At 36.6% G+C, this 22,267-nt stretch overlaps 2 protein-coding genes across 2 annotated transcripts; both read left to right on the top strand.

The window, feature by feature from the left end:
- The first annotated feature begins 253 nt into the window (after window positions 1-253).
- LOC127642356 (neutral amino acid transporter A-like) lies at window positions 254-12,337 on the top strand. Its single transcript, XM_052124968.1, has 8 exons — window positions 254-869; window positions 2,311-2,353; window positions 3,538-3,603; window positions 6,765-6,931; window positions 7,243-7,476; window positions 8,572-8,766; window positions 9,377-9,511; window positions 10,838-12,337. Exons 1-8 carry the CDS (start codon window positions 355-357, stop codon window positions 11,088-11,090), a joined length of 1,608 nt encoding a protein of 535 aa, XP_051980928.1. The 5' UTR covers window positions 254-354; the 3' UTR covers window positions 11,091-12,337.
- Window positions 12,338-14,099: 1,762 nt separating this feature from the next.
- Window positions 14,100-22,043, top strand: LOC127642355 (galectin-related protein B-like). The gene is made up of 5 exons (XM_052124966.1): window positions 14,100-14,520; window positions 14,974-15,060; window positions 15,149-15,237; window positions 16,411-16,600; window positions 17,727-22,043. The coding sequence occupies exons 1-5, from the start codon at window positions 14,488-14,490 to the stop codon at window positions 17,868-17,870; spliced, it is 543 nt and encodes a 180-aa protein (XP_051980926.1). The 5' UTR covers window positions 14,100-14,487; the 3' UTR covers window positions 17,871-22,043.
- Window positions 22,044-22,267: the final 224 nt, after the last annotated feature.

Raw genomic sequence — 22,267 nt, 5'->3', positions numbered from 1 at the left:
ACTAATTTTAACATATAATATTGTAAAGTGTTACCCATTGTTGCTCTAAAAAATAAAAACAATTATTAAATAACATTGACAGTAATAATAATAATAATACAATGTTGCATGGGTTGCATGGTTGAGATATCAGCAACCCTTTCACTTGTTGCATCATTTCATCATGATCCAGGAGTGCGCATGTCCTGTGTCTTTATCCCTACGAATCCCCTCGTCATTGGTAGATGAATTACATGGCTTTTTTTTACTAGCGCTCGCCAATCCGCTCCACTGCCAAGTGTGCTCACCCTGCTGAAGCGAAAATCCCGGTGGCTCTTACAAACGCGTGGTCAGACTAAACGCCGAGGGGAAAACATGGAGGAAAAGAAGAGCGAAATCAACGGGCACGCCGGGCACAAAAGCCCGGTAAAAGTGGTTTTAACAAATTCTGAAAAGAAAAGCTTTAAAGACAGGCTCATGATGTTTTTAAAAAGAAACCTCTTAGTTATTTTGACGGTGTCCGGGGTGCTGGTGGGCGTCGGGCTCGGAATGATGGTCCGGAACATGAGCCTAACCCGAGCTCAAATGACTTATTTTGCCTTCCCTGGAGAGATGCTACTGAGGATGCTCAAGATGATCATCCTCCCTTTAGTGGTTTGCAGTTTGATTTCTGGCGCCGCGAGTCTGGACACCCGTTCGCTGGGAAAGCTCGGAGGAATCGCCGTGGCTTACTTTTTGGTGACCACTCTGATCGCTTCATCCATCGGGGTTGCGCTCGCCTTCATCATCAAACCCGGTGTGGGAGCCGGAGCGCTTAACACCAACAGTTTGGGGCTTGAAGGAGTGAGCACCAACAAAGAGACAGCGGATTCGTTTTTAGACCTGGCAAGGTATTTGATTATGGAAATTAATGTTAATTTTAAAATGTTATTATATTTTCATATCGAGTCTACTGCAATATACTGTATGTATAGGCCTAAGTTAATAACCTAAACCGATATTTGCAAATCATGTGACCACAATTACATACCCCCCAATTGCTGTGCAAAATGTGTTACCCCACATATTTTATGCAATCAATGCTTGTCTGAGATTTAGAAGAGCTGGATGGAAGAACAGTCGATGGTTGGAAAAGCACTCACATTTCTGGCAAAATAACAGCAAGTTTCATTCCACATACTGTATGAAAGTGGGACAAAGGTGCTCAAATCTCCAGTACCACATACTGCAAAAAGTTAAATCAGCAGAAAATCTTCAATTAAGAAAATGTAATCGATACATATATTAGAAAACCTTCTAAATACATATATCTGGTTCGAACTTACAAAGTATACGGGAACTCCGTCAACAGCTCTGTACAATTGTGGTGAGAAGAATAGCATCTTAGAATGACATGACAGCATGACTATTTTGACGGCACGTGTGGGACCTACACTATATTAGCCAGGTGGTTTTAATATTGTGGCTGATCGGTGTGTGTAATATATATACGTATTTACACACTACTGTTCAAAAGTTTGGGGTCACTTGTCTGAAAAGTTTTTCATGATCTTTTGATCTGAAGGTGTATGCTTAAATGTTTGAAATTAGTTTTGTAGACAAAAATATAATTGTGCTAACATATTAATATATTTAATTACAAAACTAAAGTTGTATTTAGTTGATTATTAAATTTATTTATTTATTTTTTTAAATGGATGACCGAATAATAAAGACAATTTTTATTGGACCGAATAATAAAGAAAATCAGCCACTAAGTGCCAGCATATTGATGGGAACTCCTTCAATACTGTTTAAAAAGCATCCCATGGTAATACCTCAAGAAGTTGGTTGAGAAAATGTCAAGAGTACATTTCTGCAAAATAGATTGCTGCATTACTAGATTTATTCTTTCTTTAACTCTGGTCATATGACGAATAAGAACTCGGATGAACTCAATTTAGTGTATATTATTTGTGCATGACTGGCTTTGTTTGTATATTGCTTTTGGTGTTTAAATTGCTGCTAACTCAATGTACATAGATGAATATTACAACTACATTTCTATTAGTATGGGTAATATTAAAACATTGCACAGACATTTTAGTTTGCATGCTTTATTCTTTAGTCAGAGTGAATATATATATTTAGAGATACAGTTATTGATCTGTATGGATCAATGGAAAACTTTAAATCTACTCAAAGCATTGTGATTCTGTCAGAAGTGTCAGGATTTGTCTGGTTGCGTGGGAATTTACCAAAGTAACATCAGTGGTGTCCATCTGTGATGATAAGGGAGTTTTACAAATGTTTGCATCATGGTTTATATTGCTTGCTTGTTTTTCCTCTCAGAAACCTGTTCCCAGCTAACCTGGTGGCTGCAGCTTTCCGTTCAGTAAGTTACTTTTTTTTTTTTTTTTGCCTCTGTCCATTTTTGTAGTGTAAACACAGCTCCAAATCACACACATACACACCAGCAGTCATATCCAGAATGAACATTATTTCCTAAAATCATTTATCCATTTGAACAGTCAATTCATCTCTAATTTAGAGAGTCTCAAAATGGAGTTACCATTTTTTATTCCTGCTTCAATAAATACCTCCCATCCTCTCTCACCATTAAGCAACTACACTGTTACCATAGCAAGCTGATTCCGTTCCTTGATGCCTGGCAACCTGGCTTGGTTCACTGGGTTGTACAACATGGGCAGCTGCTCAACCGTGAGCATGCTCTGCTCAAAGGAAGGTCAGGGGGTTCGACAGTCAGGGCGGATGATAACATATCTGTGCCCAGACTGGGCCTTACTGACACAAACTGACCCGGGCAGTCCGTAATCAATTTGTAAAAAAGGATGTTTTCTTAAAGGCCAGAGTATCTTTAGAAAGACAGTCTGGGTCATTAGGTTGAGATATCCAGTTTGAGAATGTTTCTCTATCCAGTCCGATTTCAATTCTCGTGGATGGAACCCAATAAAAGCTTTAAATGGAAAAAGACAACGATTAATGCAGAAATGCCTGGGAATTATTTTAACAGCCAGTTACAAATGGATTGATCCAAAGTACTAATTGTAGTAGATCTATTCAAGTTTGTCCTAATTATCTTTAATTGAAAAATGTTTAGGACTTTTGTCACTTTATCACTGTGAACATTTAATTCAGACTGGATTAAAAACCCATTACAGATATGGCTGCCTGTGAACTTTTATACATTTGATATACAGTATATTGAACATTGGAAGATCGGAATGCTAAGTCTAAACTGGGGTACTCCAAACAAAATAATTGAAGCTTTTGAGGAACTGGGGTACTGAAAAGGAGGGTTGTGGGGTGTCACTATTATTGTCTGTGTGTGCCAGTCTCAAAGTCCTCTTCAGCTAAACTTTAAATGCTGCTTTTGTTAGTGCTTTGGCACTAGACTTTCACAGAAATGGGCTCAAATGAGATAAATAATCAGATATTTATGAGTTTATGAAGCCTCACATTGAAATAGAATTAGATCAGCCAAAATGGCTGTGATAAGCTCTGCATGTAAAGCCAACTCATGATATTGTCCTCATCTGTCTCTCACTTTTTTCACAGTATGCTACTGATTACAAGATGATTCTTGTTGGAAATGAACCCAATGGAACCCTCAACTACCAAAAGGTACATAATCTTTACAACAGCCATCAAATGTATTGATATCATTCTTCTGTAATATCATTGTCACATTATAATTAGGCCCTTTTTATTTCTTTTTATCTATGTAAAGCAAATATTAGCAAGTATACAATGGTCAAAATGACCAGGAATGTCAAACAGAATTTGTTCCAGACTAATAAACTGTGAATTTGGTGTTATTTGAACCACTACCCCCAGTCGAAGCTGGAAGCATTGTTGACCAGTTTCTGGGTAAAATGTTCACAGTGTGGTGCTAAAAAAAAGTTGTATTTTTGTGTTGTAATTTATGTAATATAGTCAACAGGAAAGCATATTTTATTAACCCTAAACCTAACCATCAGTGAAATAAAAATTAAATTTTATTTTAAAAAATGCAACTTCCAGTTAATGATTACCGTTGTTTACGTGAATGCAATTCCTTCTTGGTTTCCATGGGACCAGAACTCGTGTCTTGGAGACTACTAGCTCAAGGCGCTATTAGTAGCATCGAAGGGAATGGTGAACATTTTTTGAATTGATGGAAAAATTTCTGATGGGGGGATGGACTTTAGTTCGGTAGACTGTGGTCAATTTCATGTTATCAAATTGTTTGTAAATATGTCACTTTTTTAAATGTCATTTTAACCCAATATTTTTTCACTTTTGGGATAGTAGAAGCTCAAGTACAGTTACTCCTAGCACAAACCTTAATTTGGCTATATTTTTTTTCTTTTCTTTTTCTAAACACTGTAATGCTGGCTGTTTGTCAGCCTTGAAAAAGCTTGCTGTGTGTTTGCGCAGGGCCAGGGTTGACACAGCCATTTAGCTTCATCTAAACTACTGTGCACTCAAGCAGCTGGAAATGGCAAGCCATTCCAAGAGTGCTTTTTTTCATGTAGCTCCTATGTGCCTTAATTAACCGTAATAGACCTTAGTCAGCATAGATACCATATTTAATATTAAATGAATGAAAACGAGGCTGTGAGGGATAGACGATCAGTTCGTTCAATAGGTCGTACTATCTTAAGGTCCTATCTGGCATGTCTAATGTTCACAGACCATGTTTTCTAGGATTTTTGTCTACTGCAAAATTTTTGGAAATGCATAATTTAAATGTTTCGTTGACTGAAAGATTGACAACAAGGTACCATACATCGTATACCTTGGTTTTGATCTTTTTATATTTATATATATATATATATATATATATATATATATATATATATATAAGTCATTCTTAAAGTATATTTCTGAGCTGCTTATTGCTATAATGTATATCGAAACTGATATCACTGTGAGTTCGGTATCGATAGATCGAATCTTCAGTTGCTGAAATTGGTTTGTGCTTACCGAAATTAATCATTGCCCCCCTCCCATCAGCTGAGGTGTTGCTAAAATGTCCACTGAGTGGCGCCAAACGCAAGTTGTATTTTCAGTTGTAAATTATGTAGTACAGTCAACAGGAATGCATATTTTATTAACACCGCCTAACCTAAACCTAACCATCACTGATGTAAACATTTAATTCTAGAGCGAAAATGGAACGTTTGAATCATGCTCACCATTGTTTATGTTAATGGAATTACTTCCTGGTTTATGCAAAATGTCTGATGGGGATGGAGCTTGTTAGTAATTCGACTGAGTGGGGGTGATTTCAGGGGTACAGGAACTTTCGGACTAACACGTTGATTTCCCATATGTTCTTGATATATCTCAGTAATAGGCTTTTAGAATGTATCAAGCGATATATTTAGTACTTAAGAGAATTACATTTTATATCCACATGAAGCACATTTTTTTAGGTTCACATAATCTAATCTTTTTTTTTTTCCAGTGCATTTCTAATGAAGCTGGTTGACAAAGAGACTTGCTTGTAACCCAGTATCCAAAACACAACATGCACTAATGCTATTCTTTTCAACAGGAATATCTATAAATGTTGTCCTATAAGCAAGTTTAGTTGAGCTAACCTACATTTCTGTCTTTCTTTTTTCCTTTCTCAGTATTTAATATATTTGATATCCTAAGTAACATTTGCTGTTTTCTGACATAAAATGGATAGAATTGATCTTGTAGATGGAGTTATACAGTATCCACTATACAATTAATTACTCTTCCAAAATAGTATGTGTTCATTCATGACATCCTGGCTCAGCTAAATGTCTCATATCTGCTGGTGCATGTGAAAATATTGGTCAATCCCTCAAAACGCTTGAGGTCCATAATTGCGTAAGTAGGGCTTATTGAAAGACCAGTGGCATGTGCCAAGTGATGAGCCAAGCCTGGATGTCTAATGGAGTCCAGAACAAGAGAGGGATTCAGATGAACGCTAGTTCAGTCCCATCAGATTTTCATCATCCTGTGACCCCACTACCACCACCACTTTCTGAGAGCCAAACTTTCACATTTTGTCTTTTGAAAGTCACTAATCCATGCACACTCATCAGATTCAGTGGCAGGAAATATGACATCACACCACTGAATAGAAACATTAGTTAAGTAAATATTCAATTCTTGTGAACTGCCGGGTGTCAAATTTTGTGTTTGTTGTTCACCAATGTCAGTCACCAAAGTTGATTTTTATCCCCTTTTCTCCCAATTTGGAATGCCCAATTCCCACTACTTAGTAGTTTCTCATGGTGGTGCAGTTACTCCCCTCAATCCGGGTGGTGGAGGACAAGTCTTAATTGCCTCCACTTTTGAGACCGTCAATCCACGCATCTAATCACGTGGCTCGTTGTGAATGACACCGCAGAGACTCGCAGAATGTGGAGGCTCATGCTACCTTACCACACGCCCCATTGAGAGCGAGAACCCCCTAATCGTGACCATGAGTAGGTTACCCCATGTGACTCTACCCTCCCTAGCAACCGGGCCAATTTGGTTGCTTAGGAGACCTGGCTGGAGTCACTCAGCACGGCCTGGATTCCAACTCGTGACTACAGGGGTGGTATTCGGCATCAATACTTGCTGAGCTACCCAGGCGCCCCACCAAATTAGTTTGTTTTTGCTTTGGCAATGTTCACCTTTGATCAATTCTCAAAGTAAATTAATATAGTATAGTAAATAAAGCCAAATAAACATTGAATGACAATATTATAATATTTGACTGTGCACTTTTGGAAGCCCCTTCTTAACAATGGTTGAAATGTTCTGGTGAGTTTCAGGTTCCTTATGGAACAGATACAGATGGAATGAATATTCTTGGCCTTGTTCTCTTTGCTATGATTTTTGGAGTTGCTTTGAGAAAGCTTGGGGCAGAAGGAGAGGAGCTCATTCGTTTTTTCAATGCCTTCAATGAAGCCACAATGGTACTGGTCTCCTGGATCATGTGGTAAGTAAAGAAATTAACTTTGATTAAATTGATTTGCCTATAGTATAAAGCCAATTGTTATTATAATGTGAATATTTAAATCAAAGTACCAATTGTTTTGAACCAATAATTTTTTCAAGTACGTGTAAGTACAAAGTAATAGAACAGTGCTATTTGTTTTTTCAATACTCAACACTATAACCATATACTCATATACAGTGCATATACTGTACATACAGTAATAATTTTATACATTCTGAAATTCAGTGTCTAACAAAACATACAATATGATACATACCATCTTTAACTAATGTATTTTTGTTTTCCTTCAGGTATGTGCCTTTTGGCATCATGTTCTTGGTAGGGAGTAAAATTGTAGAGATGGAGGATGTGGTTCTGTTGGTCACTAGTTTGGGGAAGTATATTTTTGCCTCTATCCTTGGTCATGTCATCCATGGTGGCATTGTCTTGCCTCTCATTTACTTTGGATTCACTCGTACAAACCCCTTCAGTTTCCTGTCTGGCCTCATCACACCTTTCACTACAGCCTTTGCAACCTGCTCCAGGTAATTTGTTATAATGCATATTCTTGCTGTTAGGACCAGTGTAGACCAGCTTGAATTTTTATGCAGGTTAATGCCAGTTAGTGCTGGTTTAGTGCTGGTCTAACTTTTTTAACCCTTAAAATTAGTTTTTCCAAGTAATACATTTTTATAATATCTCATATAAATAATATTTTTGACTTGATTTACATGTTACCACATGTAGCAAATTTTTTAAGGTTCACATAATCACATATTTTTTGGGGGTTCATTGTGTTTCCAGAATATGACTACCAAGTGTTGTTTATTTCTGGAACTACGAGTCTTGCTAAATCTTTGACAGTGTTGTTTCAAATGCAGAAACCTTGATCTGTTGATAAAGGAGGGTGAACCCTTTGGCTTAAAGGGATAGTTCACCCAAAAATGAAGATTCTCTCATCATTTACTCCCCCTCATGCCATCCCAGATGCTTATGACTTTTTCATCTGCTAAACTCAAATGGAGATTTTAAGAAGAATTTCTCTGCTCTTTTGGTCCATAAAATGGTGCATAAAAAAGTGAATGGGTGCCAAAATTCTGATGCTCCAAAAAGCACATATAGCCATCATAAAAGAAACTAGTGGTTAAATCCATATTTTCAGTAGCAATTCTTCTTATGTTTTGGTGAATCACAGTCTTCATGCATCGCATCTGGGCAGGGAGAAGAATTTCATGCAAAAAAGGACATTATTACCCACACCTATAAAATCACTTCTGAAGACATGGATTAAAACACTGAAGTTATGGATTACTTGTTTGATGCCTTTATGTGCTTTTTGATGCATAACATTTTTGGCACCCATTCACTTGCATTGTATGGACCATCAGAGCTGAAATCGAAACTAAAATATCTAAATCTAAAAACATTTCTTTTAATTTGTGTTCTGCAGAAGAACGAAAGTCATGCATATCTGGGATGGCATGAGGGTGAGTATATGATGAGAGAATTTTCATTGTTGGGTGAACTATCCCTTTAAGAGTGAGTGAGCTTAGATTGTAATGGCCATTATTACTGTTGTTTTTGTCATTATAAATTATCATTCTTTACCGAGTTCTTGGCCGTTTTCTGTACCTGCACAGCTCAGCAACCCTGCCCTCTATGATGAAATGTGTTGAGGAAAACAATGGTGTTGACAAAAGAATCAGCCGGTTCATCCTACCGATAGGAGCCACTGTCAACATGGATGGAGCAGCCATTTTCCAGTGTGTTGCAGCTGTGTTTATCGCCCAGCTTAACAATGTTGACCTCAACGCAGGCCAGATCTTCACCATACTGTGAGTGTATCTCACCTGAGGCCTTTCCCTAAACGGCAGGAGTATTTATGGTCACTTTGAATGTGATATCTATTGATACTGGTTACACGTGACATGTACTCTGTATCTAAACAGGGCAGGGATCCTAAGCTTGATCTAAATTTACAAGCATTGCAGCACAGTCACTCACTCTCACGAGCCTGCCCCAGTGTTATGCTATAAAGATCCACAGTCTGTAGTAAAATGCCTATTTATTTTCTCCATTAGCTAATTATTTTTAACAATAACTTCTTGACCTTTCTTAACAGACGTATCATGAGCCATGAGGCCGTTAAGCAATGATATATGCTTCTGTTGAATCTTTCGCTTTTAAACTACTTTCAGTAAACAGTATATATTTGTATATACTACAGGATCTGAATATTTTGCAATTAACCTAAAATATTTTTTTATACCTATAAAGAACATTAATTCAATTACATAATTTGGAATGCTTCATGGGATTGTAGTTCATTCCTTCATTCCTTTCTTATAGGTGACATGGTGGTAAAAGAGTTTCATGGCTGTAATAAGTGTGCTGTTCAATTAAATTAAAGCATTGCTAAATGACTAATTATTTGTCTATTCACAGGGTGACAGCCACCGCTGCCAGTGTGGGAGCAGCGGGCATTCCAGCTGGAGGGATCATCACCATTGCTATCATTCTTGAGGCCATCGGTCTGCCCACCCATGACTTGTCACTCATGCTGGCTGTGGACTGGATTGTGTAAGACAGCTTTTCCCATTTTACTCTTATCATACAAAATAAAGCAGTTCACTAGAAGGCTAGGGATATTATTTCTGATAATTTATATTAATTCATTATTATTTACGACATTTTAGAATAATAGTAAGGTCATCAAAAATGTGAAATAAAAGAAAGTGTGGGAATTATGTAGTAAAATATTGTTTAAAAACAAATAAAATTAAACAATTGTATGTTCTTTAAAGTTGCCACCCTTTGCCTAGATTAATATCATTATATCCTTCCCCATCATCACCATACTAATTACTAGTCACCAACACTGAAGATATGCAGTCTATTTTAAAAGTTAGAAGCCACTGCCCCCAGTGGCCGAAGATGGAAATATTGTTGAGGTGAAACATCCACAGTGTGGTGCCCAAAGTGAGTTAACCATACTAGATACTAGAATCAATATTCATATGCATATTTTATTAATCCTAACCCAAACCCCAACCCTGTCAGCTAAGTAAAAATATAATTTTAGTGGAAAAGGGAACCTTAATCACATTCAACCATGTTTATGTGAACGCAACTACTTCTGGTTTCCAAGGGAATAGAACCTGTGTCTCTGAGATTTCTTGAACAACATGCTATCAGCAGCGCCACAGGGAAAAGTATAAATGTCTAAATGTCTGACTTGATGCAAAAATGTCTCACTGGATTATGATGGGTGGGGTCAATTTTAGGGTGAATTAACATTCAGAAGCAGCATGTCGATTTCCTGTGTGGTAATTTTGCGTAAGTGAATTCGATTAATGTCTAGTTATTCACCTCTATCTAAAACAGTAGCCCCAACCCAAAAAAATAGATAAAAAAAAAACAACTGAAAAATGCAAGAAAAGATATCAAATTATTTGGAAGGAACTTGGAACCAGCGTTGGTTGATATCTGATTACAAAGTAATTAGTTACTGTAACCAAAACAAAATGGTGTAACGCATTACATTTTAAATTTTTGTGATCAAATTAGTTACTGAATGTACTGAATACAGTATGTTCATATTGTTAGTGCCTCTGTTCATTTTTGCACACTCTTCAGCTGTCACAAAGAAATATAGACATTATTTAAAAACAAAGACTTTTCTGTGAAAAGTGATTTAGAAAGTAACTTAAAAGTACTTAGTAATGTGATTAATTCCCCAATTACATAACAATAATCTGATTACAATTCCAAAGAAGGAATAAGTAATGGAATAAGTAATTTGTAGTGGATTCTTTTTTGGAGTAATTTACCCAATACTGCCCAGAACATTCCTTTAATTTAACTGTCTATGTGTATCTGTGTACCTGTGTGTGTCTGTGTGATCAGAGACCGCACCACCACTGTTGTAAACGTAGAGGGAGATGCTCTTGGTGCTGGCATCCTTCACCACATCAATCAGCAAGAGATGAAAAAGCAAAGAGAGCAGCAGGAGCCAGAGGACCAGGAACTGCAGGAGGTGGAGGTGGTAGCTAATGTGCAGGCAGAGGAGACCTCTCCTCTCGTCACCCACCAGAACCGAGGAGACCGCTCTTCACGCGAAGCACTCAATGACAAGGGCGGTGTGGAGTCTGTGCTGTAAATTGTTGATTGTGACCTCATCTCCTTCGCTCTCTTTTTTCTCTCACTTTTTTATACGAACCACTGTAGACATGTCACCTCAGTGTAAAGTTTACGTCAAACATAAGTTTACTTAAATCTGTAAAATTGAACACTGATGGCCATTGTGCTGTTACATTGGTAAGAAAAACAGCTTGTGCTAAGATAATCTTATCTAATTGTGCCAAAATGATTTCTTATTTGTGTTTGTGCAAAGTCTAAAAGGGAATAAGCCGTTTTCTTTTGTAGAGATGATAGTGATGTTAATTCTTCACAGACTGACCTCTTGCTCTGTTTGTTAGCTACATTTTAACTGGCTGTGTGAAACATTAACTATTTTGAAGACTTACCGGAAAGTATTTGCTGTAAATATCTGTGTCCTTAATGGCAAATCCTGTGGTATAGTCTGGTAACAGTGTGATTTATTGGGGATTAAATCACAGCTGTGCTTCGGAGGAACTCTAGCATATTCTGAGATTGTGCTGAATTTAAATGAAAGACAAGTTTGGCAACTTTTAAAACTCAGGGTGACTGGTTGTAATTGAACCCCGTGATGAGACGTCAGTCACACTGTAAGGTCAAATATTTCTTCTTGGATCTCTCTTGTTTGTTCCAAAGAGCATCAATCATAGTATCTAATGACACCCAGTGGTCAGTGCAATTAGAATTTTCCAGTGGCCATGTCAGATAAATTCAATGATTCAGCTACCCATGGGCTGACAATTTCATTACTTTTAGCAAATTTTTATGCCCATCCATGAAATTTGACCTTGCCATGTAGTTAAACCGTGTAGGCTACAATTTAAAAATGGTAACTTGGTAGTAGCAAGATCAGTCGGTGTAAAATAAGCTATGAATGACTTTAATTTATTTAATATACCTTTTCACTCTCTTATAACGGAGACGTTATTTTGTTAACACTGTCTGTCAACATACAATTAAATTAAAAGAATTTATGTGTTTCTGATTTTCATGCACTTGCTTTAACCATGTTTTCTAAGGAATTACATTGTTATGAGAAAAAAAAAAATCTTGGAATTATGTTGAACCCAATTTTTTTTAAATTCCTGTGTTGTTGGGAATCCATTTCCTCCTGGGGGTGCTTAGGGGCCAGAATGTTTTTGACTCAGCACCTGGAAACATTTGTACATTAGAAAATATAATGTAATTATTATTTAAATATTTTATTAATTGCAATTTTTTTGTCTGATATAAAAATTAAAAATACATCCCTATAAATTTATTTTTAAAGAATCTTTTTGATGAAAATATTCACAAACCCGGCCAGCACTGAAAAAAGTAATGAACAAAACGTAAAGTTATTTAAACCACTAAATGCATTGAAATGTCCCCGAACTTTCTTACATGTTCGGGTCCTTAGAGACCCGGCACGGATATCTATCACTAGGGCCGTAGCTAGTGGGGTGAAAGGTGGTAATGATTCTAGGGGCCCAAAGGTACAGAGGGCCCCACAACACATTCTAAAATGCATTTTTAAATAGGAAAGGGGCCGATTACAATGTACAGTCAGGGGGCCAAGATTATCTTACTATGGCCCTGTCTATCACAAATTGATCAACAAAATGCCCAGATAGTGTAAACTTTTCAAAACATTTTCAAGACAATTAGAAAATAATAGAATATTCTGATTTATTGTGATGTTTTATTTTTCACATATCAAAGAGATAATGCAACAACTACTATATATATATATATATGTATATACATACAGTACTGTATACTTAAGATGTTTCACAAAAACATTTGTCTTAAGATGGTTATTTATATCTTCAGCTTTAGTGTTTCGATAGGAAAAATACATTTTAGACTCCCATACATAATTTTTGCAAATAGAAATGATTAGAATATAAGAACAGGGAGCCCTGCAACAGATAGCATGGTCCCCACAAAGCCCCCCACTGAACATTGTGTCAGTCTGAGATTATATAAAGAGAAAGAAGCAATTGAGACAACCTAAATAGATAGAAGAACTGTATCGAACAACATCCTATCTGCCAACAACCAAGAAAAACTGTCCAGGTGTACCTAGGAGAATTGGTGCTGTTTTAAAGGCAAAGGTGGTCACACATAATATTGATTTGGCTTTTTTTATGTTTACTGGACTTTGTATGATGTTAAGTGATAAATGAAAACTATAAATTACATTATTTTTGAAGACATCCTCACAATGGAACAATTTTCACAAGTGCCTAAAACTTTTGCACAGTACAGTATAAGTAAATGATGTCTGAGGATAACATTTGCTCATTTTCTGTTCCACAGAAGAAATTAAGTCTTATAGATTTTCAATAACAAGAGGGTGAGTAAATGATGATAGAATTAGTATTTTTTGGATGAACTATTCCTTTAATTTTTCTACATTATATTACAATATTACTGGTTAAATCTCCCAAATATATTTACATTAAACATATCATAGATCCATTACTCTAGATTTTATATAGTAACATGTAGAGAATGATTTAATAAGCCACGGATTTAAGTCATATGAGAGTTCCTTAAATCGTGAACACATCGTCACTTTTGCTGTTGTACCACTAGAGGTCTCCCTCTCCCCGCCCATTGGCAGCGCACATTCATTCCAAAGATTCGAAAAATATTGCACTGAATTATTTCCCTCTAAATGAACCAAAATGCAAAAGAAAATAGCGTACAGAATTTATTTTCCAACAAACGTTCCATAAGTATTTTAAACAATACTGGAAAACTACTAAATATATTACAAATTCCAGCGAAATTAACCTCACTTTAGGCAAGCAAATGGCCAGATTATAATACATTGTGGAAATTGCAGTAACTTGCAAGAGACAACTTCGCACTTTGAGCACACAAATACGTGTGTCGTTTATTTAGACAAAAGGCGCCGACAAGCGTCCTACGTCATCACCCATACAGAACATTTAAAGGGACCACGATCCCTGAACAGTTATGAGGAAAAACGCTAAGAACAAAGTAGGCCTACTGCATTTATCACCAACAATGTATAGAACTAAATTTAACACAAAGGTGAATTATGTATGTCACAGTCACTACAACATAAAAGCTACAATTGTGGCCAATTATTATTAACGGTGGAAATTAAGAGATCCGATAAAAGATGGGCAGATTAGGTTCAACTGGGGGCTGGATTATCCTCCATCCGTACAAGAATCCGCGTCAGCATAATTTATTTCACTCGAGGTGGACAATAGAGTTGTTTATTTCTTTAAGAGAAGACTTCTGTTTAGGTTACTATTTTTTTTTATTTTACTTGAATTTAGACACCTTATTATTGCATCTCCTTCTCTAATCTGCCACGACACTGACAAATTCCTGTGCTGGACTGCCTTTGATTAGCATTTTAAGTTATTCTGTTCAAGATGGCGGTGGCGAGCATAGAAAAGGATGCGATAGTAAGTAACAAATAATACCGTTGAAATTATACAATGTTGCAGAGTTCCATGTTCGCGCGCTGGTATTATAATGTAGATATTAGAGTCATTATGAAGGGTCTCTAATATAAAACGGCAATAGTAAATCTGTATCCATCACACGAGAGGTTTGACTTGTTCCTCTCTCTCTCCCTCAATTACTTCAGTTACAATTCTCAACGATTTATTTAAGTGCACTGCAGACGTGGAGCATCGCAACAGACAATATTTTTTCAGCCCCTGTTTTAGCTGCGTGAACCTATTACTTCTCTTAAATCTATTTTCGGAAAGATGCGGTGAAGGCATGTCGATGTATTGTTAAAAATCTGTATCTTAACTAATTATATTGCCAACATAGCAGCACGCTTCATCTTAAGTGAATTAAACGTGCATTATACTTATAAAGCTTGCCTTTCTTCTGTTTGATTATGGAAGAACACCGAAGATGATCTTCACCTTAACAATTCATTCGGAGATGCTGGACTTCTCTCTCCCTATAAAGAAGACATCTCGCGCATTCTGGTAGAGTCTCTTTCAAAAACGTCGTTGTTGGCTTGTGCTGACGTCTACTGTGTGATTTACGGTTTCTCTCCCCAATCTAACATTCTAGACAGTTCCTTTCAGTGGACGGATCAAAGGTGGGATGAGGCCTGGGAAGAAGATCATTGTCATGGGAATCGTTGATCCAGAGCCAGACAGGTAGGCTTGCATTGGCATGGGATTGGTTATCATAAAATTGAACGAATGAATACAGATATTTTTGAGTTTGTTTTATTTGTCCATAATTTGACAGTTCGCTGGGAGACTTAACCTTGTGAGCTACCTACCTAGACAGAATTTTGAGCAGTAGTACTGTTTATGCTGCCACTGAGTTTTACGAGATTCCTTGCATTGGCTAGAGCTCTGCTTCAGATGCACTACATGTGTCTGCTGACTGTTGATGGGTGTTTACAATGGCTGTCAAAGAGACAAATCTCAAAGCGATGAGAGCATAGGGTGTGTCCTTGGAAACACTCATTCAAATAACTATTTATCTGTGGTGAATCAAATGATTCATCATAAAAGTGGTGCAGGCAATTGGTTATACAAGTTAGATGGCATACAACGGGGCTCATTTAGCTTGCAATCAACTCCAAAATAAAAGCTGAGTAGGGATACGGTGAGCTATTTAATTAAAGAAATGCGTACACAGACACACATAAGACAGATAGATGTAGAAAAATCCAGGATTGTAGCAGTGCTGGGTGAATAACTTTTAATTTGTAATCAGTACCCGATTACAGTTCACATGACAAAAAATGCAGTCAGTAATGTATTCTCTTAGATTAAATTTGGGGGTAATCTAATCCGATCACTTTGGGATTACTTTCAACCTAATTTTATTTATCTTTAATACTAACAAAGAGTAAAACAAAAAGGTTTTTATTACATTTTTAAAAAGTGCATTAAACATAACATAAATAAAATAAACATTATATCTAACCGCAGTGAGAGTGCAAGGCCAAAGTTTATAATTCAAAACATTGAGACATCAAGTACATTTTAAGGGCAGAAAACAATACCAATATTGGGTAAATAATGAACATAATATAAACTATTATGACGTTGCTTTCATCTAAAAATACTGAAAGCTTGTGCGTGCGTGCGCTAATACATTTTTAATTTCCTATGTATTTTTTTACACAAAATGTATCAATTTGGTTCAGAAGACATTAATTGATCGACTGTAGTCATGTGGATTACTTGTATGCTGCCCTAATATGCTTTTTAGACCGTCAAGCAGCCTGATGGCACCAGTTTACTTGCATTGTATGGACAAACATATGCTGGGCTCAACAGGGTTTACATGCAATTTTTTTTTTCTCTCCACAGCTTTGACATCAGTTTGATGTCTGGCCATGCTGGTGACAAGGATGATGATGAGGTTGCTGATGTGGCCCTCAAACTCCGTGCACGATTCACTGACAGGCAGTTCCTGAGGAATGCAAAGGTTTCAGGGAAATGGAGTGAGGAGGAGGCAACCATAGCTTACTTCCCCTTCATCCCAGACCAGGCATTCAGGGTAATGAGGACATCCACATGCTTGAATCTCTAATCAGCTCAATCCCCATGAGTCCTGAAAAAGATTGTGTGTTTAACTGCAGTACACCTTCTGTATTATTTTAACTTTATATTTTGTAACCAGTATAGCCTATATAGAGCTGCTCAAGTTGTAGTCCTAAAACCAGGATGAGTATTAGCATTTTCTAGCCTGGAGTTCCCTCTGGAATGTTAGAATAACAGTTCTACAACATAAAATACATTTTCAAAATGTTCAGATTTTTAAAAGTTGCTAAATAGTAACCTATGGCAAAATTGCCTGCTGGGTTGGCCTACAATTTGATACCACTGTGTACATGCTCAACTTCCTATCAAGTTCCTCAGAGGAACAGAAATTAATCATTTGTCTGAGATACTTCTGTCGCAAAGCCCAGCACTCAAAAAGTTGCATTCTCTTTAAATGGTTGCTCTTGAATGATGTCATATAATAATTTACCATCTTCATGTGTCTTAAATTACTTTAAATACTAACTAAACATCTCCCCTTCACAAATCCAAAGGGATTTCTGTTTACAAGTCTCTATTGAGCGCTCAATAAATGCAAAAACATTAGAATGAAGGGATGAAATTTATTTCGCTGTATTGATTATGCTCTTTAGAATAGAACAAATTTATTTTAGAGAGTGAGTTGTAGATGTTTCTTTGAGAAAATCTGAGCATCTTACAGGAGTGAGCATGGTTTTGTAAATGCATGGCATAACTAACTTTTTTTAATGTTTTTTTTTTATTTCATTTACAGTAATACGTACTGTTGTCTTGAGGGTGTATTGTAAAAAAGGTTTATTCCTTCGTAATATCCAATTACAGAAATACTCCATATGGCAGAGAGTTGTATGACCACAGTGGGCAAAGATGCTGAGAGATAATGAGTGGTTATTGATTGTAAATGGGGCTGAATTGGTCATTTCAGTACCAGATCAATCCTCAACTGTTTCCTAATGTTGAGCTGAGATAAGCAGTCATGCAAGTTCTTCCTTTCAACACTCTCTACAATGCGTCTCAGTGACTGATAAAGGATCCTTTTAATCTCCTATCACTCTTAAAATAAAAACTCAAACTTCCTTTGTTTATCTTCTTTTCTTAAACAGATTGAGATCCATTGTGAACACCAGCGGTTTAGGATCTTTGTAGACGGACACCAGCTGTTTGACTTTTATCACAAAGTAAAGCCTTTGCTGGCCATTGATAGGATCAGGATAGATGGGAGTCTTCAGATCACTAAGCTGGGCTAACCAAGCAATCTGAGCACACTCCAGAAAGGACTTTGCACAGGTGACTATGCCCACCTGAGCACTTGCCACAAGCAGCGAAGGCCTCTGGTCTGCCGGTCACACAAGGCATCAACATCTTCTGCATTTTTCATCATTTCTCCCTCTAACTTCTGAGTATTGTATCATAACAGGTTGGTCAAAGATTGTAAAATCAAATGTTTACCACTTCTTGAGAATTTGAAGTGTCTTCGCTAAACATTGTAGCTGATTTGTTTTTTAGTTTCTGTAATTTTTCAGGGATTGCTCAATTTGTAATGCACTCTTTGGCAGTACAATGCACCACTGGGATTTAGCTGCTCCAAATAAACACTGCCAGTGTATGCATGCTTGTAGTCTTGCAGTGTAGTTTCAAAATTGATCCGAAACTCAGGAAAGGAGATGAAGTTGGCTTGCTTAATCATTTCAAACAAATGTCTAAATCCGAATGAAATTATGTAAAATAAGATGTCTTGAAGTATGAAGTACTATCTTGAAGTGACTGCTAGTATATGGAGCTCAGATTTTACATTTGGCGTTCCACCCTGGTTTGGTTTGATGTCTGCATTATTTACTGAAAATTCAGGTACTAAAATATTTTGGGGGGAAGAAAATTGATCTCTGGATATTGTATCAGGGTGTATAGCATATATGTTTTAAATTGTGTACCTTTCTTGTTTATTGCAACTATTCATTTTTGTAAGATATTATGAACTAAAATATTGTTGATTGTCATATGAATATGAATTTATTATATTATACTATGGCTTTAAAAAAATTTGGCTAGATCATCCAAAAATTCTCTTCCAAGCCAACTCTATATTTATGACAAAAGTAGCCTATAATAATGGTTTAGTTAGTCCTGGAGCACATTAAGGTAAAAGACTAAAACCAGAACAAATTTGAAATAATTGGTATAGGTGTTTTGAAATATACTGTAAAAGAGGGGATGTGGAGGGATGCCGGAAATATTGTTACTGTTGTGTGGGAAGCATCCGCTTGTTTATCCTTGGGATATGATTGGCAGGCCAGATGAACAAGCTCCTCCCAAACTTAAGTTTGGAACTTTATTTTTGGCCAAATTTTACAAATACATTTTTTTGTAGGGAATGAAATGTTTTGATTAATTCAGTACAGTGATTTGCAAAAATAAAATGTAGTTTACACTGAAGCACCTAGTAAAAGTTGAAGAACAGCAATGATAGGGCTGAATTATGTCTTGAATGTACATTCATCCATTCATGTGTCAGCAGCTTAGTTGCGAGTGTAAAGTAAGAACATGCCAAAGCCTATTATTCCCTCCACCTCCCTTATTCCCAACTCGTACTCCTTGTGTCACTCCTTTTTAATAGTAACACACTGCCATGGTTCAGCATACTTTGCATGTTTTGCAGTTTTCTAACCCTTTGCTCATTTTAGAGTCTTCACAGCAGTTCTGAATGTGTTCATTGCACTACAGTGCCAAAACCTAACATTCTTCTGGTCGGTCAGTATTATAATATTGGGTATTAAGGCCAGTATTGGTATATTGTGTAATGTTGTAATATACTTTCACTCATTGCTTGTGTCCAGGAAGACATTGAACACTTCCTGTTAAGTGGGAGTTAAATGCTGCTCTTTTTCATTCTCTACTGAACTGCTTGGCTGAATGTCATGTAATGGAATAATGTTTGGCATAATGCTATTATACACCACAGAGTACTTCACCAGCCAAGATCCATCTGCCCTCATCAGAGTTTGATCCAAATCACATTGAAGTTAGAATATTTATTGAGTACAATAGGGAACTGTGACGAGGAGGTGGGCGTGGCCAGATCGTGAGGATGCACACCTGACACAGAATTTTCCTAATCAGCCGGGAGGGGGGAAAAGACAAGCCTGAGGCACCAGTTTGTGAGAGATAGAGCGAGAGACACACAGTCGCTTTAAGTTGATTTATGTCATTAAAGATATGTTGACTGTTCTGTCGGGTCCTGCTGCCACCTTGCCCATTTTGAAGCCTGTTACAGAAACTTTCCTATTCTCCTTATTGTTTTGAAAACAACATTCTGTTTGTACACAAGTCAGTCTCTATCCTGGCACGTGTCCTCTGCAATTTCTCATGTGCCTCATATTCATGTTCAAGCAGAGCTAGTTGAATAAGTATCAGTACTACAACACAAGCAATATGGTCTATGACCACAAATATGTCTTTCTCTTGTAAAGCTAACAATGATTCTCTTGTGGACTGGGCTAATGCTAGGGTGCAACCTTTGGGAAGAGGGGCCATTATGATCTTGAGAGTGGGCAAGTGCTTGTCCCGTTGTTGGACTGGAGTGGTTCCAATCCATCCTGAATTGGGGCCTCCCTAGACCTAGACTAGAACATGCTTGTGGATCAATATTGATCCTCAAAACACATGTTGATATTCAGAGTTAAATGAGACCTATTTAGGAGCTGAAGCCTGGCCACCATGACACATTTAACAGTATTGCAATTATTACTGCTAATTCTTTATGGTGTAAGTTGCTTTGTTCTGTATGATGCTTTTTCAAAGTTGAAGCTCATCAATTTGTCTCTGAACAGTGAGTTTTTCAGGATATTCAAAAGGTGTTATACTTGGACAATGAAAAACAGGGGAGAAAGCTTGTTCAAAAGTTTAACAGGTGAAGCAGAGCATATTAAGGCCAATAGTGTTGACTTGTAAAAGGTGGATTTTTGCATTTTCCTTATGATCTTACTAATCATCTTCATAACCGATTCTAGTTCTAACGCTTCCATCTCCAATGCTATTTTTTATCTTGTATCTCCAAAAAAAAAAGTTTTTAACAATCATTTAAAATGAATGTCATGGTACCTAATTGCAAACTATTGTTACATAGCCTTTAAACTTTGGATGTACATATTCTAAATGGGGCCTCCGTATTCTTCATTTCTTTATATGTATCTTTATATATATTGTATATATTGTTCTATATTTTTTTTCTAATGGCTATTCAGAGCTTTCTTCTTAGAGCCTTACAATGTCCTTTTTTTATTTATTTGAGGACTATTTCAGGAGGACTATCGGCAGGTTATATGTATTTGTGGCCCATTAATTAGAACTAGTTTGTAGTGTTGGAGAAAAAAATTTTAGGTCATGAGTTTTCGTGAGTTGAAATGTAGCTATTGAAATATGGATGTGGTGTTTGGGATCTATAGTTGAGAATTTCTACTAATGTTTTACACCAATAGACTTAAGGGTTAGTTCACCCCGAAATTCAATTCTCTTATAATTTACTCACTCTCATGCCACCCCAGATTTGTATAACTTTCTTTCATTTGCTGAATACAAATTAAGATTTTTGGAAGAATTTCTCTTTTGGTCCATACAAAGCAAGTGAATGGGTGCCAAAATTTAGAAGCTCCAAAAATCACTCAAGTCAGCATAAAAGTAATCCATACAACTCAATGTCTTCAGAAGCTATATAATATGTGTGGTGAGAAACCGATCACTTTCACATTCTTCTTTTGTTTTTGGTCATTCACATTCTTCATGCATATCATCCCCTGCTGGGCAAGGAGAAGAATTTCAAGCACAAAATTACTTTAAATATTGTTCTGTTTCTCACCCACACCTATCAAATCGCATCTGGAGTCTGGATTTAATGATGCCTTTATTTGCATTTTGAGCAGTAATATTTTGGCACCCATTCATATGCAATCTACAGACTTCTAAAAATCATAATTTGTGTTCTGCAGAGAAAGCTAGATTAATTTTTAGAGAATGAGTCAAAAACATATGGGATGGCATAAGGGTGCATAAATGAGAGAATTATCATTTTTGTGTGAACTATTCCTTTAAGTTTTGAATTGCACTTCAAGTTCTATTTAATTTCTGTCAGGGTATTGTTTGCCCCAGAATCCACTTTAGATATGGTTGAAATATGGTACACCTAAAGAGTGGCAACTGGGTGAAAAGTTACTACTGCCTAAATGTACATTTAAAATCTTTCATCCAAGTGATGGATACTGTTTTGACATCGTTACCAGGACACAAGTTTATCTGAACTGTGTGTGTGTGTGTGTGCTCACATTATTGATTGCATTTGGTTTTAGACAAGGTATTGTTATTTCATGAATTTTGTAACTTTGAGTTCCAGTGTTTTTTAAACTGATTTACACACCAATAAACTGATCCTTAAAGCATTTGAAGTAATTTGATTTCTCCTATATTCACACTTGGCATAAACTTCACCTGATTTTTAAAACTGATCGGCACTTCGCCAGTTCTCAAACACAATTAAGACTGTTAAAATGATCAAACTTTCTGTAGATATATAGCAAGATTACAGTCCCCTCTATTGGTGATCCCTATACTGGAGAAAGAAATATCAAATACAATGTATTGATTGGAGCAAGAT

The sequence above is a fragment of the Xyrauchen texanus genome, unplaced genomic scaffold, assembly GCF_025860055.1.
Source record: "Xyrauchen texanus isolate HMW12.3.18 unplaced genomic scaffold, RBS_HiC_50CHRs HiC_scaffold_563, whole genome shotgun sequence".
Lineage (NCBI taxonomy): Eukaryota > Metazoa > Chordata > Actinopteri > Cypriniformes > Catostomidae > Xyrauchen > Xyrauchen texanus.
This window is presented reverse-complemented; position numbering and strand designations above follow the sequence as displayed.